This window comes from Erpetoichthys calabaricus, chromosome 2 (genome assembly GCF_900747795.2).
Source record: "Erpetoichthys calabaricus chromosome 2, fErpCal1.3, whole genome shotgun sequence".
Classification (NCBI taxonomy): domain Eukaryota; kingdom Metazoa; phylum Chordata; class Cladistia; order Polypteriformes; family Polypteridae; genus Erpetoichthys; species Erpetoichthys calabaricus.
Window position 1 is genome coordinate 6,542,166 of NC_041395.2, and position 18,406 is coordinate 6,560,571.

Sequence of the window (18,406 nt, forward strand, 5' to 3'; positions counted from 1 at the left end):
AAAAGAAAAGCTACAGTGTAATCAGTGTCTCCAACATTCTAGAATTTATTCAACTTAAAAATACAGCACACATTACAACATAACATTACAATATTGCACATAAGAGAGGTTCATTAACGTGATAAAGTATTCAGAAGTTTAAGACCTCTGTGTAGGAAGCCATCTTGTTGTGCATGCATGGATAGTCCTGTATCATTTCCCAAATGGGAGCAGCTTAAATAAATGATGTACCGGGTGGGTGGCTGGGGTCCCCAATGATGCTGGAGCACTTGCTTTGACACCCAAACAGGTAAATGTCCTCAACTGTGAGCAATTGTGTGCCAATTCTGTTTCTGATGCAGAGACTGACCAACTGAACAATGACACTCAGAGATCACACAGACCACCGCATCACTTTGAATCGAGTGTCTCACTTTGGGGCTTATGCATTATGTGAAGCATGCAAGGCTTTTTTTTTATTACAGCCACATCAATCTCTCTATTGTTTTCATCTATAAAGAGACACAACGATGAATTCCCAAAATTAAAGGGTGTTGAAAATGGCTCATAGAGACCATGATAGCCTACTGAAAAGACTTTTATGGCTGCTGATAACTTGGGCTCTGTAAGCAGTCCATGTAAACATTCACAGTACCAAAGCAGTGTGGTAGACAGTAAGACGTTAGGGACTTTCAAAACTCGACTCCATGTTTTTTTGGAAGAAATAAGTGGATAGGACTGGCGAGCTTTGTTGGGCTGAATGGCCTGTTCTCGTCTAGAGTGTTCTAATGTTCTAAAGAATGGACCATAAGACGTTGAACTCTAAATAAATAAGCCAAAAAAAGAAAAAAACAAAAACTGTACCGATGATGCAACCAATAAATACTTGTAAAGCATAAAATATTAACCTATCAGATAGAAAATCTGTATAATATTAGTATTTCACTTATTTGTTCATGCTTGAATGTAAAATGCAAGGTTGTGACAGACAGACCATTAGCAAGAGAGGAATAAAATTCAAATTGGTTGCCAGTCAATGGCCTGATCAATAAAAACAGAATCCCCTTTATTGGTGTGACTTTGCAAAGTGGATAAGGAAACCAGGGGAGAGAAGAATAAGGAAGAACACTCATACAGTCTCCTCAGAAACTATTCAGACTCCTCCACTTTTTACTTTTGCTAAAATCATTCAAAGTCATTTTTTTCTTTCCTTATCAAACAACATTCGATACTCCAGAGTGACAAAGTGAAAGTAGAAATGTAGGCATTTTTGCAAATCTTTGAAAAATAAAGAACTGAAATATCCTATTGACACAAGTATTCAGACTCTTTACTCAGTACTTTGTTGAAGCACTGTAAAAACATAAAATGATGTAATTGAACAAAATGTATGTGTGTAAGTACAGAAAATAGAACAGAATGATCAAACTTGTTTGTGTTTTGCGTACGTGACAAAAAGCATGTATACTTTCTGGAAGTTTTCTTTTAATGATGTGTGTGACAAGAAAATATACCTTTAGGGTAAGGACTTTACCAATTGGAATAATACAAAATGAGTCAGGACACTATTTTTATTGCTTACGTGGTCAACGATCAGGAGACTAGAAAGGTATAAAAGAGCAAGGATATCTGTGCTCGAGGCAGATGAAGTGCGGTGTCCTAGGACTGTGTTTCTCTGTCATTTTACCCTTGTCTGGTATGTATCAATAAAAGGTTTTTACTAATTTTAATTTTCTTCTCTGTCTTCAGTCACAAAAAGTGTCCACAGTTTTGGCGCCCGGACGTGGGGCAAGAGACGGCCGGTCGACTCCTCCAGCGAGACCATTTCAGTGATCCGTCTTACCAGCGGACTGCCGTCAACTTGAGCGCTCCGGCAGCAGAGCATGCAGCTCCGGCAAAAGTTAGGACTGCCCTGTCCTGAAACAGTTCTTGCGTGAGGAGCCCCTGGTCTCCTCTTTGCTACATCCATGGTGACTGAACGGATTTCCAGACAGAGCTTGCACACTTCCAGGCTGGGGTAAGCACCGGGGAATTTCCGAACATTTTTTATTTTCTAAATTACGGGAGGGTGAGTTTCCTGTTGACCGTCTAGTCATATTCATATCTCAACGGGTTGCTTAAGGTGATGGAGACTTGACCCAAGCAGTTTGACGCATACGAAAGGTCTGACGAAAGGATACTGGCCTCACCCATATCCTAGACTCGGCTGGATGTATTGATGTAGTATTCTGCTGAACCGAATCGGACACGAAGTCACCTGAGCTGGAATCCGGGGATGTGAGCGGACAGGCTAACGGGACGAGTAACGGGGTGGTATATATATGTATGGAAATATAAACAGAAAAAGAGCACAGATTGCAGGATTGCTGTTAGGACGGAATAAATAAATCTACATACTAATAGCAACAATACCGTGTTCTCCTGGGAACTGGGACAGGACCGATAGTTAGGTGTCTCCCCTTGGGAAAAAAGAAGGGAACAGTAAGGGAACAGTGAGTGGCACACTTAATACCTCGCTGATTCATACGTACAAGGGATTAGGCGAATCAGTATATAGTTGGAAAATTAAATACAGGACCTGGGAGGGCAAGGGGACATAATGGGAACTTATAACAGTAAGCCTGTTAATCGCCGCACAGGGGGATCAAAATCATTAATGCTGGAAGAATTATTTTCGGAGGATCAACAGACGCCCCGTAAAAATGGGTCTCCTAGGAAATTTATAGAAAAGAAGACAGGTTTAGATTTCAAGAAGGCATGTAAGAAATGGAATAGACAGAGTGGTGGGCGTTGGCCGATAGAGGGGACAGGAGATGCAAGTGAAATACAGGAAGTCAGGAAGATCCTGTGTAGGAATAAGCAGGGTTGTTATAATAGTGGACCGTATCGAATGGATATGTTCGATAGATGGGAATTAGTAATAAAAGACAGAAATTTAGAAGCAGTGCAGAAACAGAATGAATTGTTGCGGGCAAATGAGGGAAAGGCTAAAAAGGAGAAAGAGGAATTACTAATTACATTACAGAAAGTTCAGACAGGCACTGAACCACAGGCAGATGGGAGGAAAAGGAAGAATAATCCAAATAAAGACCCCCTTTATCCTATTATTTTTTCCCCTCCTCAGTACCAACCTCAGGCACCTCCATTATCCCCTCCTCTATCCCCCATTCCGACTGCCCCCCCTGCACTACAACTGGCAGAAGTTTCCCCTGATGATCCCCCAGGCACAGATCACTATGACCCCTCTACCCATCGTGATGACCCACCCTGTACTAGACAAACCCCCGTCTCCAAATGCACTCGAAGTCAAACCTCCACTCACAAACCAGCTCCAACTTTTTTCTCTTCTGATCCTTCACCTTTACTTACTTGCCCTTTAATAGAAGTTCCCAATCCCCATTATAACCCTGCCCATCCAGCCGGACCCCAAAATCCCACAACAGTTATGATAAATCGGAACTGGGACATCCAAGAACTAAAGGATGTCGTGAATGCACTTCCAGATCCAAAGGAAGTAGGAGGACTAAAATTTGTTGAACAACTTGATCAGTTAGATAGCATGTATAAGCCTAACGCTGCTGAATGGACCCAGGTACTTCGTCGAAAGCTTGGGACCACATGGGCCACTGTTAGCAGGGGTGTCCGCAATGACGTTCCATGGGTATGGAACCCAGCTTTAACTCGAGGACAGGGGATAGGTGGAGAAGGCGAATTTAACCCACAATGGGAGGCGTTGAGACAAAATATTGCAGAAAAATATAAAAAAGGAACGGACTGGTCCCTTATTTCTGCTGCAAAACAAAAGAGAGACGAGACGGTTGATGAATGGGCACATAGGATTCAAGACCTTATGGCTAATCACTCGGGCTTGGAAAATGTTGATGACCGCACTCGAGCTGCAGTTCCACCTTTTGTTTCCGGTTTGCGCCTTGATATACAAAACAAGGTCCGCACTTCCTGTATTGAGTGGGAAAGTGCCACGTTTGATGAAGTCAAACGACATGCTGAACATGCCGAAAAACAAACTAAGCAGAAGGAATCGGACTCTCATGCCAAATTATTGGCAGCACAGATGAACTATTATACCAGGAATACTCCTGACCGAGGCCGAGGATATGGCCTTAGAGGAAGGGGACGAGGAAGAGGTGGTTTTAGAGCTCCTCCTGTTGACCACAATAAGAATCCTTTTATTCCCTCTCCCTTTAATTCCAATGCTAATTCCTACTCTTGCTACGCCTGTGGTGAAACTGGACATTTTCGTCGGGAGTGCCCTCACAGACAGCAACAGCCCCCACCTCCCCTTATTCCACCTGTTTTTTCTGACACCCCTGACCAACAATACTGGCCATAGGAAAACGCAGGGACCTCCAGCCACTCTTTTCAACTACCTTTGCTCACCCATAATTCAGAGACTGATCCTTTACTGACATTGTTCGTTGATGGCACTGAGACTATTTTCTTAATCGATACTGGTGCCACTCGATCTACCCTCTCGCTGGCAAAGGTCCCTGCCTCGAACGAGACTGTTACTGTGCTTACTGCTTCTGGACAACCTCACCTTCTTCAAGTATCAAAACCTCTTCAAGTCCAGTCACGTCCTGGCGGACATACCTTACTGCATCGTTTTCTTTTGAATCAGCTCTGTCCAGTTAACCTTTTAGGAAGAGATCTCATGACAAAACTTTCTCTTTCTATTTCTATGACTGACAAAGGTTTTTTCTGTTCAACCCCCAAGTTGTTGTGTCAAATTGCCCCTTACCCCAAACCCTCTTTTGCAGCTTGGACTTTAGACATTTCCCCACACACCATTCTCCTCAAAGCCCTACACTTTTTTTCCCCTTGTCTCTTTCCCAATTTACAGGCCCCTGACATTTTACACTGTACTGCCCAATACTTCCCTATAGAAGTAGACACCCCCTGGCTAGAATCTTTCCTTACTTCTGGTGCTTGCCCCGAAAACCTTCACATCTCCTGTGTTTTTATTTCATCCACAAAGGCAGCTGCTTCTGTTCATCTTACATGCTCACAACATATATATTATCTTGGCGGCACAGTGCCTCATATTTCCTTAGCTAAATCACGCACTGTTAAATGGGGGGAAATAGGACCATGGGTAGAAAAATGCCTTGAAAGAACAGACTGGTTACAAGTTACTCCAGGTATTTTTGATACTCCTGACCGTTTAATAACTAAAGTGGTGTTTCAAACTGATTTTTTAGTACATCGCGCTTTGTGCCGTCCTTCCTCTTTTGCTTGTTCATTGCAAACCACTTTCCCTTCTTGGCTCTCTATGCTCCCTGATTCACTATGGTCCCAGGGAAAGAATGATTATGGAAGGATAGCCCATTGTGAGCCTCTGGTGATCCACCCGAAATCCTCCTTCCGCCCGCACCGTGACCAATATCCTCTGTCTCCCGAAGCAGAGGCTGGCATCTCCGCCGTACATTCCGATCTCGTCAAACGCGGTACCGCCGTTGGACATGGACCGTCATGCCTCAGGGATACACTGAAGCCCCTTGTGTATATGAACAAGCTCTTGCCCAAAATTTAGAAGGCTTTTGGCCGGAAAGAGGTAGTACATTGATACAGTATGTAGATGACATAATGATATGTAGCGCTACGGAAGAAGATTGTACAAAAGATACCCAGAAATTGTTGCTGTTTTTGGGGGACAATGGCCATAAAGTTTCTAAAGTTAAGCTGCAGCTAATCAAAACAACTGTAAAATATCTAGGTCATGACATTACGTATGATACAAGAGCTCTCTCTAGCGATCGCATTACAACCATCCAAAATCTTCCTAGACCGGTCACAAAACAACAGGTTATGTCTGTTTTAGGTATTCTGGGCTACTGCAGACAGTGGGTTCTAAATTTTACTGAAAGAGCACAGCCGTTGCAACAATTGGCTAATACTCCTGGCATCCCCCTTTCTGGCCAGGTCCAATGGAATGAACAGGCTGAGAAGGCTCTCTGTGACCTCAAAACTGCTCTTCTATCTGCGCCCGCGCTTGGTTTGCCTGATCATTCTCGTCCATTCACTTTGTTCGTGGACGAAAAGCAGGGATTTATGAATGCAGTACTGACGCAACAACATGGAGATAAACAAAGACCGGTGGCTTATTTTTCTAAAAAACTGGATCCAGTGGCCGCAGCACTTCCTCCGTGTCTTCGTGCTGTGGCTGCAACAACAGAAGCTGTATTAGCAAGCACGGATGTAGTTCTCATGAGCCCCCTAACAGTTAAAGTGCCTCACGCTGTACATTCTATCCTAGTACAAGCCAAAACTTCACATCTCACTACTGCTAGGGCAATACACTATCAGAATGTACTCTGTACTTTGTCAAATGTTACAATTGAAAGATGCTCCACTTTAAATCCAGCCACTCTTCTCCCAATTAACAACGAAGGAGAACCACATAATTGCCATGACGAAATAGCAAAGGTTGTAAAACCTAGAGTAGATCTACAGGAAACACCTTTAGAAACTGGAGAAATGATTTTTGTGGATGGATGTTCCTTGCGATTGAAAAATGGAGCACCCTCAACCAGTTACGCAGTGGTCCAAGGGGACCGCCTGCTGGAAGCAAATCGAATTTCATCAAGCTTGAGTGCACAAGCAGCTGAACTCGTAGCACTCACTCGAGCATGTCAGCTGTCCGAAGGGAAGATCGTAACAATTTATACGGATTCCAGGTATGCTTTTGGAGTCTGCCATGATCATGGAGCACTATGGAAACTAAGGGGATTTAAGACCAGTACTGGCAAACCCATCCAACATCAGAAATTGATCGAATCCCTTTTAGAAGCTATAACCAAACCATCGAAGCTAGCGATTGTTAAATGTCAAGCTCACACAGGAAAACAGGATCCTGTTAGCAAAGGAAATGAATTAGCTGACCACTTTGCTAAAGAGGCTGCATATAATAACACACCAATTTCTTTATTCCAACAGAGAAATGACCAGGACCCTGATAATCAAATTATTTCTTTACAGAGTGCAGCCACGGATATCGAAAGGAGAAAATGGTCCAAAGAAGGGTCCCTTTCTGATGGAGTCTGGACTCATAAACACACTAACAAACCTTTTCTCCCAAAAGCCTCTTTCCCAGGAATGGCAAAAATCGCCCATGGCCTCGATCACGCAGGTAGAGATGCAATGGTTCGAGATGTTGAAAAACATTGGGAAGCTGTAGGTTTCTCTACATATGCAGAGCAATTTTGCAGACGCTGTGCAATATGTCAAAAGTTTAATGTGGGAAAAGGTACCCAGGTAAGTCCCGCCGTTACCCCTAATCCAATGGGTCCGTTTGAACACCTCCAAATGGATTTCATTGAACTAACCCCGTCTAAAGGGTACCGATATTGTCTTGTGATTGTCGATGTGTTCTCCCGATGGGTAGAGGCTTTCCCTTCAAAACACAACGATGCCAAAACAGTAGCTAAAGCACTAATTAAAGAGATTATTCCAAGATGGGGTATCCCTCAAAAGTTACAAACAGATAATGGCACTCATTTTGTGAACTCCGTTATAAATGAATTAACCACCTGGCTCCAAATTAATGTGCACCATTATTGTAAATACCATCCCCAAAGCGGAGGCATCGTAGAACGATGCAATGGCACTTTAAAAGCTAAACTCGCAAAAATTTGTGAACAAACTAATTTATCATGGCCGGATGCACTACCCTTAGCTTTAATGGGACTAAGGGGACGGACACACCGACAACTGGGACTATCGCCGTTTGAGATTCTGACCGGACGTCCCATGCCCATTGGCATGGTTGTAGGAAATGTGAATTTGCATACTGTGGACAATGATCTTCTCTCTAGTCTTGCAGGTTTGCGAACCTCGTTGAAGGAAATCCACCAGCAGGTTAATCAAGCCTGGAGGACCAGCCCCCTTTCCAAGGATTTACCAATTCCCTTGGGCACCTGGATCCTGGTTCGAGATACTCGGAGGAAACACTGGCATTAGCCTAGGTGGAGAGGACCATTCCAAATTCTTCTATCCACACCACATGCCGTGAAAGTTGAAGGACTGCCTGCCTGGATCCACACATCACATTGCAAGAAATGGCTATCTTAAAAATACTTTTTCTGTTGACTGTTACCCGCACCCTCTCAGGCTACCCAAGGATGGGTGGTGATCTCTATCTAAGTACTTTACCGCCTCTATGGAAAGGGCATATATGCTACATGAGGAGCACATGTCTCGTATAGCTTCTTCCATTTTCTCCTCCCCATCCCCTTCTCCCCCCCCCCCCTTCCCCTTCATCAACCATTTCAATTTAATTATATATTGCCCACATCATTTTGTTCAAAAAGGGAGGAGTGTAAAAACATAAAATGATGTAATTGAACAAAATGTATGTGTGTAAGTACAGAAAATAGAACAGAATGATCAAACTTGTTTGTGTTTTGCGTACGTGACAAAAAGCATGTATACTTTCTGGAAGTTTTCTTTTAATGATGTGTGTGACAAGAAAATATACCTTTAGGGTAAGGACTTTACCAATTGGAATAATACAAAATGAGTCAGGACGCTATTTTTATTGCTTACGTGGTCAACGATCAGGAGACTAGAAAGGTATAAAAGAGCAAGGATATCTGTGCTCGAGGCAGATGAAGTGCGGTGTCCTAGGACTGTGTTTCTCTGTCATTTTACCCTTGTCTGGTATGTATCAATAAAAGGTTTTTACTAATTTTAATTTTCTTCTCTGTCTTCAGTCACAAAAAGTGTCCACAGCACCTTTGGCAGATGAATGAAGAGAATGAGAGATAGAGAAGGTTGGATGATGTGGAGATAGTGAATCAGGAAGTACAAAGGATTAGCAAGGAGAAAGTAAAGACAGTGAGGAAGAGGATGAAGAATGGAAAGGCCGTTGGTCCAGCTGGACATACCTGTGGAAGCATGGAGGTGTTTAGGAGAGATGGCAGTGGAGTTTTTAACCAGATTGTTTAATGGAATCTTGGAAAGTGAGAGGATGCCTGAGGAGTGGAGAAGAAGTGTACTGGTGCCGATATTTAAGAATAAGGGGGATGTGCAGGACTGCAGTAACTACAGGGGGATAAAATTGATGAGCCACAGCATGAAGTTATGGGAAAGAGTAGTGGAAGCTCAGTTAAGAAGTGAGGTGATGATTAGTGAGCAGCAGGATGGTTTCATACCACGAAAGACCACCACATATGCAATGTTTGCTCTGAGGATGTTGATGGAGAAGTTTAGAGAAGTCCAGAAGAAGTTGCATTGTGTCTTTGTGGACCTGGAGAAAGCATATGACAGGGTGCCTCGAGGGGGGTTGTGGTATTGTATGAGGAAGTCAGAACTGGAAGAGAAGTATGTAAGGGTGGTGGTACAGGATATGTACGAGGGAAGTGTGACAGTGGTGAGGTCTGCTGTAGGAGTGACGGAGGTGGGATTACATCAAGGATCGGCTCTGAGCCCTTTCTTATTTGCAATGGTGATGGACAGGTTGACAGACAAAATTAGACAGGAGTCCCTGTGGACTGTGATGTTTGCTGAGGACATTGTGATCTGCAGGTTGAGAAGACCCTGGAGAGGTGGAGATATGAGAGGAGAGGAATGAAGGTCAGTAGGACCACCAAGACAGAATACATGTGTGTGAATGAGAGGGAGGTCAGCGGAATGGTGAGGATGAGGGAGGAGAGTTGGCGAAGGTGGATGAGTTTAAATACTTGGGATCAACAGTACAGAGTAATGGGGATTGTGGAAGAGAAGTGAAGAAGAGAGTGCAGGCAGGGTGGAATGGGTGGAGAAGTGTATCAGGAGTGATATGTGACAGACTGGTATCAGCAAGAGTGAAAGGGAAGGTCTACAGGACGGTAGTGAGACCAGCTATATTATATGGGCTGGAGACGGCGGCACTGACCAGAAAGCAGAAGACAGAGCTGGAGGTGGCAGAGTTAAAGATATTAATTTGCATTGGGTGTGACGAGGATGGACAGGATTAGAAATAAGGACATTAGAGGGTCAGCTCAGGTTGGGAGACAAAGTCAGAAAGGCGAAATTGCATTGGTTTGGACATGTGCAGAGGAGAGATGAGGGGTATATTGGGTGAAGGATGTTAAGGAAAGAGCTGCCAGGCAAGAGGAAAAAATGAAGGCCTAAGAGGAGGTTTATGGATGTGGTGAGAGAGGACATGCAGGTGGTGGGTGTGAAGGAGCAAAATGCAGAGAGCAGAAAGATATGGAAGATGATGATCCGCTGTGGCAACCCCCAATAGGAGCAGACGAAGAAGACGACAGCCTAAAGTTTTCTTGGGTATGAAGCGTAACTGCTTTGCAAACCCGGGTTTGGGGAGTTTCTGTCATTCTTCTCTGTAGATCCTCTCAAGCTCTCTTGGTTTGGATAGAGACCGTCGGTGGACAGCTCTTGTCAAATCTCTCCATAGACATTTCATAAGGTTCAAGTCAGGGCTCTGGCTGGACCACTCAAGAACATTTACAGAGTTATCCCTAAGTTCCTCCTGTGTTGTCTTTGCTTTGTGTTTTGCGTCACTGTCCTGCTGGAAGGTGAAAATTTGGTCCAGAGCACATTAAGGATAGTTCTGTACTTTGCTCAGTTCGTCTTTCCCTCAACTCTGTCAAGTCTCCTAGTCCCTTGATGCTGTCACCACTAGGCTTTACTTATAGAATGGTATTGCGCAGGTAATGAGTGGTACCTGGGTTCAGATGTGATACTTAGAATTAAAGCCAAACAGTTCAATCTTGGTTTCATCAGACCAGAGTTTCTCATAATGTGAGAGTCCCTTAGGAGACTTTTTGCAATCTCCAAGCGGCCCTTCATGTGTCGTCTGGTCAAACTACCATCAGGTACATATTAGAAGTGCTGAAGAGGTTGTTGTCCTTCTGGAATTTTCTCCCGTCTCCACACAGGTTTTCTGGAGCTCAGCCACAGTGACCATCAGGTTCTCTGTCACTTCTCTTACCAAAGCCCTTCTTCCCAGATTGCTCAGTTTGGCCAGGCAGCCAAGTCTAATAAGAGCTGTGGTTGCTCTAAACATCTTCTATTTAAGAATTATGGAGGCCACTGTGCTTCTTGGGAGGCTACAGTGCTGCAGATGGTTTCTGTAGCCTTCTCTAGATCTATGCCTCAACACAATCCCATCTCAAAGCTCTGCAGGCAATTCCTTCAACCTCATAGCTTGGTTTTTGCTCAGCTGTGGGCCTGTCCTAGTCATGTCCAGTCAACTAAACCTTCCATAGCCAGACTCCAAAAAAGGTGTAGAAACATCTCAATGATGATCAATTGAATGGGATGAACCGGACCAAAATTGTAATTGTCATAGCAAAGGGTCTGAATTTTGGTGTCAATGAGATATTTCAGTTTTTTACTTTTAGTAAATTTGCAAGTATTTCTAAAATGCTGTTTTCGCTTTGTCATTCTGGCATTTTGAGTGTCATTTGATGAAGGAAAAAAAATAATTTAAATGATTTTAGCATTTAGCAGAAACATAAAACGTGTAAAAAGTGAAAAGGTCTGAACACTTTCTGAAGGCACACTACTGAAGAGCTTCAGGGCTCAGATCTGAAACTGGGATCCATGAATTTTGATGCTGAGATACCTTTTACACTGCTAGTTTATATGTGCTCAATTATTGACAACTGTCACTTTACAAAGTGCGAAAGTGGAAAGCTGACCAAAAAGTACATTCCCTGCAGAAAAACTTGTATGACTGCAAACTATTTTAGATTAAAAAAAAAAAAAACATGTATCAGAGTAATCCCGAGTGTTTAAAACAAAGCTCTCTTTTCAGCCCACCTTTGATAGACTGCTCCAGGAATTCAGCGATGACATCAGTGTTGTCGGAGTCAATGGAGCAGGCAAACACAAACTCTCCCTCCTTCTCAGTGAAGCTTTCTTTAAGCAGCTGACGTCTTTTGGACAGAGGCTGGCGAACCAAAGACTGAAAAGAAAAACCAAAAAAAAAATACATTGGTACATAAAACAGCGAACTAATTCATTTTGGATTGTTCTTATAATAAGAAGAGTTACACTGGCACCTGCTGTGAGGAGCGTGACATTGAGTGCTTACCTCTCCATTGAGATACAGAAGATCGAAAGCATAAACACACACTTGAACTTTGATCTCAGATGCGTCAACATCCTGAAAACAGACAATCAATATAGGCGGTTAAAAAAATTAGCAACTTAAGACTTGACGTCTAAGGATGTGGTCAGTTATTAAACACAAACCACTTCTCACACTACATATTGACACAGCTTTGCTAATCTTATAACACTTTCATCGGCGGTGTGTATATATTTTCCAGATGAGGATGAGCAGTGGTGTAGGTGGCTGCCGGTAATCAATCTCTTACACTTGAAGTGCGTATAGAAAAGGATCCCCCCTTCGAAATATTCCCATTTTTTTGCTTTACAAACAAACAAATATTTTTTCCAGCTTTACTTACTCAATGCAATCTCTAACATCCAAGTGCAAGATATCACAGCAGTTCAGAAGAATTTTAAAAAATCAAAAACAAGAAATACTGAGATGAATAAATGATTCCCCCCCTAAACTCAATCAGGTGTAAGTGCCCACCATTTCCATTGCATTTACTGGCTTCCTTCCACCTGTGATCAGTTGTAATGAGTGTGATTAGTGAAGCTGTTCCTGGCTTATTCATTCTCTTGCTTGGTAGTGCAACTGACAGCACACAACTGACTATGGGTGACAGGCCACTTTCAAAAAATCTCGGGGATAGAGTTGTGGACAGACATAAGGCAGGAGAAGGAGACAAAAACATCTCAAAGGCTTTATCAATCCCAAAGAGCTCAGTCAAGTCCATCACTAAGAAGCGTCTGGTACTACTAGGACTCTCCCTGGATCCTCCAAACTGGATGGAAGGGCACGGAGGAAACTGGTAAGAGAGGCTACCAAGAGGCCAATAGCCACTTTGAAGGAGTTACAGGATTTGATGGCAAAGAGTGGTCATTGTGTGCATGTGACAACAATTTCACAAGCGCTCCACAATTGTGGCTTATTCGGGAGGGTCGCAAGGAAAAAGCCACTTCTCAAGAAAGGCCACATTAAGGTCTTATGGTCAGAGGAGACCAAAATCGAACTATATGGCCTCAATACCAAATGGTACACCAATGCAGCTCACCATCCAGAACACACCATACCTACAGTAAAGCATGGAGGTGGCACCATCCTGTTGTGGGGGTGTTTCTCTGCCACAGGGCCTGGGGGCTCTCGTTAGGGTAGAAGGAAAAATGGATGGGGCAAAATATGGATTGAGGAAAACCTGCTACCCTCTGCCAGAAAGTTGAAGATGGGCAGAATGTTCACCTTTCAACACGACAACGAACCGAAGCACACAGCAAAACTGACCACACAGTGGCTGAAGGAGAAAAAAGTGAATGTCCTGGTGTGGCCAGTCAGAGCCCAGACCTCAATCACATTGAAAATCTGTGGAAAGATCTGAAGATAGCAGACCACCAACGCTCACCATCCAATTTGACCAAACTTGAACAGTTCTGTAAAGAAGAGTGGGCAAATATTACTCACTCAATCTAGGTGTGCAAAGCTGATACAGAAATATCCCAAAAGACTCAAGGCTATCATTAAAGAAAAAGGTGGGTCAACAAAATGACATTGACATTTTGGGGTTTGTGATCCTTTAATAATCTCAGTAGGTCTTGTTTTTGATTTTTTATAATTCTTCTGAACTGTAGCTGTGATATCTTGCACTTGGATGTTAGAGGTGGCATTGAGTAAGTAAAGCTGGGAAGAAATATTGTGTGTGTGTGTTTTCATTTAAGGTTGTAAAGCAAAAAAAAATGGGAATATTTCGAAGGGGGGGGATTCTTTTCTATACCCACTGCATAAATTGAATAGGCCATGTGAAATATCAGGTTGCATCACAGCTGATCACGAACTAAACATGAAGACACGATGCTGACAAAGGTAAAACTCCCATTCTTACTTGATAACATAATCCCTGTTGTAAATGTACTGTAGTGTTAAAGTGTACATTAACATTTGCACAATTTATAGCTGCCATTGTGACAACCAGTAGCCGAGTCAATATATTTGCAAATAAATGTTCAGAACATAGAGATCACCAACATAAACATGCATGTGACTTTTCCATCAGATATTCACTTCAAAATATGGGACATCTTTACTGTATAATATATTATAATTTGGCTTATTAGCCATCTTTCTACCATTACTTTGGTTACAAGCAAGCTGAGAAGTTCAGCGCGTGTTCTCATACCTTTCTCTTACGAGTGGTTAGTACTTGGAATGGCTGGATTTGTTTCTTTTCCTGATCCCAAGCCACTGCCTCAGCGTCAACAATGCAAGAGACCACATCTGGCTTTTTCACCTGTAAACATAAATGGATTTGTTTTTGTCTTTTTTTTTTGATGAAGAGGGGGATAAAAATACCAGACAAGCAGAAAATGTAAAGGCAAAAAGAGAGAAATAACCTTGGGTATCCTAGAGATGATGTCGGGATATTTGCTGGTGTTGTTTTCTTGGTTGCGACTATAAATATGAACCTCTCCACTCTCCAAAATATGAATCTAAAAGGAAAGAATAAGACCAGTGAGCAGCACAAAGAGACTAAGTGAAGAGCTGTTCAAATACTGAATACAAATGTACAGTTAGTGGAAAGAGTAAGATCAATGTGTACATTCAACTCTTCTTCAACATACATTCAGGTATACCATTAAAAATCAGGTCTAATTAAGATGGATGTATGATGAGATCCAGGGATACAGATTTGATTTTCAGCTCCACTATGGTCTCCACTGACATGTGCACTCTATGGATTTCCTCTTGTTCGTAGTCTCCTCCTGCCTCCCAAATGTGTGCATGTTGTTTGGGCCTCACTTTAACTTCTTTCCTTTTTTTGTCTTGTTCTTGTCACCTTTAACCCTTACTGTTAATAATTTTCCAATTTGTCCGGGGTCTAATGTGGTGGCGTCTCTGTAGAACCCCTAAATAAATGCAGGGATTATTTCGACTGTTTAAAAAGAAGTGGTGAAGGACGCTCATTTGAAACAAATTTTTATTTAACAAAGTGCTTCAGGAACTAGCAGTATAATATTCAGTACAGCATCCAACCAAGCTCAAATCACATTTTCAAAAAGGCACTTATAACGCAGGAAAGACACGATGCGAATGCAGTAGATCAACAGGTTGTTAAAAAATGACACATCCTAAAAGATGGCTTCCTTTTCAGTGTTTGTTTATCCTCAAAGGACTAAATGACTTTGCCTTGACACTGGACATGCTGGTGAGTTGGTTTACTTTCAGAACTACCTAGTGGCATGCTTTGAAGTCCCTTCACTTCCAGTTGGTTCATGGCATTCAGGTAGTGCAGAGTATGGAGTTGCAGCCACTTGAGGGGAACAGGAAGACCATTCAAGACTTTGTCTGTTAGCTATGGAGTTGCCTTTGGTTACCTTTCTCTCCATTTGTTGTTTGGCTACTCTATAGATATTTATTTTCTTCAGTTTCACTTTTTAGACTTTTTAACTTTGGCTTGTTAAAGGTTAAAGGTTTAAAAGGTTCATGATACGGCTGCTGTTATTGTTTAGCTTTAACATTTAAAACAAAGGGGCTTCGCTCGCCAACCCCCTGGCCTGCGCTACGCACCAGCCACTTTGCGTATATTTCACTTTCACCAAACAACAAATCTTTTAATTCTCACGGATAGACCTCTTCATTGGGAAGAAACACTACTTTTCCCTGATGGCAACACAAATTAGAAGATCTACAAGTCTCCGACTTAAAGTTGAAATCCGAACAATATACTCAATCTCTTTTCGCTGTTCCATTATTTCACCGAGTAATAATTTCTGTTTGTTTGCACTAATGTGATCTTTACTATCAGACACCCTGCGGAGGAAACTCATTTCAGCCGCTTGTATTCGCGATCTCGTTCTTTCGGTCACTACCCATAGCTCATGACCATAAACATAGATCAACTGGTAAATTGAGAGCTTTGCCTTACGGCTCAGCTCCTTTTTCACCACAACAGACCGATGCAGAGCCCGCATCACTGTGGACGCCGCACCGATCCGCCCGTCGATCTCACGCTCCATTCTTCCCTCACTCGTGAACAACACCCCGAGATACTTGAACTCCTCCACTTGGGGAAGGATCTCGCTCCCAACCCTGAGAGGGCACTCCACCCTTTTCTGGCTGAGGACCATGGTCTCGGATTTGGAGGTGCTGATTCCCATCCCAGCCGCTTCACACTCAGCTGCGAACAGATCCAGAGAGAGCTGAAGATCACGGCCTGATGAAGCAAACAGGACAACATCATCTGCAAAAAGCAGTGACCCAATCCTGAGTCCACCAAACCGGACCCCCTCAACACCCTAGCTGCGCCTAGATATTCTGTCCATAAAAGTTATGAACAGAATCGGTGACAAAGGGCAGCCTTGGCGGAGTCCAACTCTCACTGGAAACCTGTTCGACTTACTGCCGGCAATGCGGACCAAGCTCTGACACTGGTTGTACAGGGACCGAACAGCCCTTATCAGGGGGTCCGGTACCCCATACTCCCGGAGCACCCCCCACAGGATTCCCAGAGGGACACGGTCGAACGCCTTTTCCAAGTCCATAAATTCTTTCTCAGACAAGTAAATAAAATTAAAACACAGACACAAAAATACGTTTTTAAAATTTGATTCAAATCTACTATGCTAAAAAAAAAAAAAAAACACTAAACTAAACTTAGTAACTACAAAAATGTATTTAAAACAAACAAACAAAGAAATTTGTGAGGACCAAAGTGGGTTTTCCGCTTCTTAACATTCATCATTGCTCTCTTGACTGGTTCTCGTTTATTCTGTAACGTTTCACCATTCTCAGGCATATAAGAATAATTTCAATTAACGGTGATCTTTGTTTTTTTTGTTTTAATAGCCTTTGGCCTTGGAGCAAAATAATTACAAATGTAAGGTTAACTCATGCCTGAGATGAGTGAGTGTGCACCACATAATGGACTGGTTTCCCATTAAGGGTTCAGCCACCCAACCTTGCTTACTCTAAATGTGGATGAATGTCAATTTAAAAAATAATTGTGCTGCCTATAAGAACGATAATTTAGGACTGCTCAGTAAGATAATCTATATATATAATTCACTAGGCCAGAAGACAAGTAGCCGACCATGGAAAGCACGCCGGAAGGGGCGTGGATTCACTAAACCGCCGACAAGTAAGACGCCAATGGCGCACGCAGGAAGGAGCCACGCCCACCAACTCTTAGACCATTGGATACGACGAAAAAATCACAGTCACGCCCACCAACTCGGACGCGACGCCTCGAAAAACATGCCGTCATTTCTGTTTGTCTGTGCCACAGTCCACTTGCAGCTCTGAGCCACGTTGACTTTTCATTAGTCAACCTCAGTGGAATCTTGGTTCACACAAAGGCAGCGCCAGAGAGAGACAGAGGCACAAACAGGCAGCGCGAGAGAGAGAGCCGCGCGCACACAGAGGCAGCTCCAGAGAGACAGAGGCAGGCACGCACACACACACAGAGGCAACGCCAGAGAGAGACAAGCGCACACACAGGCAGCGCGCGAGAGAGAGCCACGCACACACACAGAGGCAGCGCGAGAGAGAGCCGCGCACACACACAGAGGCAGCGCCACAGAGAGACAGAGGCACACACAGGCAGCGCAAGAGAGAGCCGCGCAATCCTTTAAAACTGAAGTTAAAACACAATGAAGGAAGCAGTCTTTAAAAACCAATAAGCCCTGTGCCTCTTTTTCATTAGCGTCTCACCTGCTTCAGGCCCTGCAACAGTTGAGACGCTCTCTCTGCAGCGGACCCTCTCTGTGCCTGACTCCACTACTGTCAGTCGCCTAATTAAAAATGGCCTTTTGAAGGTGAGCTATGGACCCCGCTATACCACAGGAACACATTGCCTTCGAGCCTGCTCTCGCTCACTCTAACGTACCGGCTTTCTCTCTCTCTCCTCACTCGCTCGCTCGCTCACACACTGCACAGGGGAGAAATGCCCGAAGCACGAGTCTACCCTGAAACCGTTTCAGCCACACTTCCACGCCCCTCGCTACACTGTGAGTGCGATGATTATTTATTTAAAAATGGGCTTTTGAAGGGGAGCTGTGGACCCGCTATACCACAGGATCACCTGTGACATTGCCTTCACATTGTTTTCCTTTTATTTATGATCCTGTTGAGCAGATCAGACACCCAGGCAAACAACACTGAATAATCAATAGCTGCAACCACTTTGCCCGCCCCCTTTCCTCACCTGAGTCGGTTTCGTCTGTGTTCAGCAGTGTTTGCCAAACTCGGTCCTGGTGAACCCCTGTGGCTGCAGGGTTTTGTTCCAACCAGATTCCTAATCATTAATGCCAGTGAAACTCATCCGGGATAAGTCGGTTTTTCAAATGCAGCCGTGTAGCA

General features: G+C 43.4%; 1 protein-coding gene across 1 annotated transcript in view; it reads right to left on the bottom strand.

Annotated features, from left to right (window-relative positions):
• lig1 (ligase I, DNA, ATP-dependent) overlaps window positions 1-18,406 on the bottom strand; it is a 103,695-nt gene that overhangs the window by 31,674 nt on the left and 53,615 nt on the right. Inside the window, exons 17-20 of the mRNA XM_051923603.1 lie at window positions 14,443-14,538; window positions 14,229-14,339; window positions 12,038-12,109; window positions 11,764-11,908 (exon numbers count right to left, since the gene is read on the bottom strand). Coding sequence (XP_051779563.1) covers window positions 11,764-11,908; window positions 12,038-12,109; window positions 14,229-14,339; window positions 14,443-14,538 — 424 coding nt within the window. The remainder of the gene's footprint in view (window positions 1-11,763; window positions 11,909-12,037; window positions 12,110-14,228; window positions 14,340-14,442; window positions 14,539-18,406) is intronic.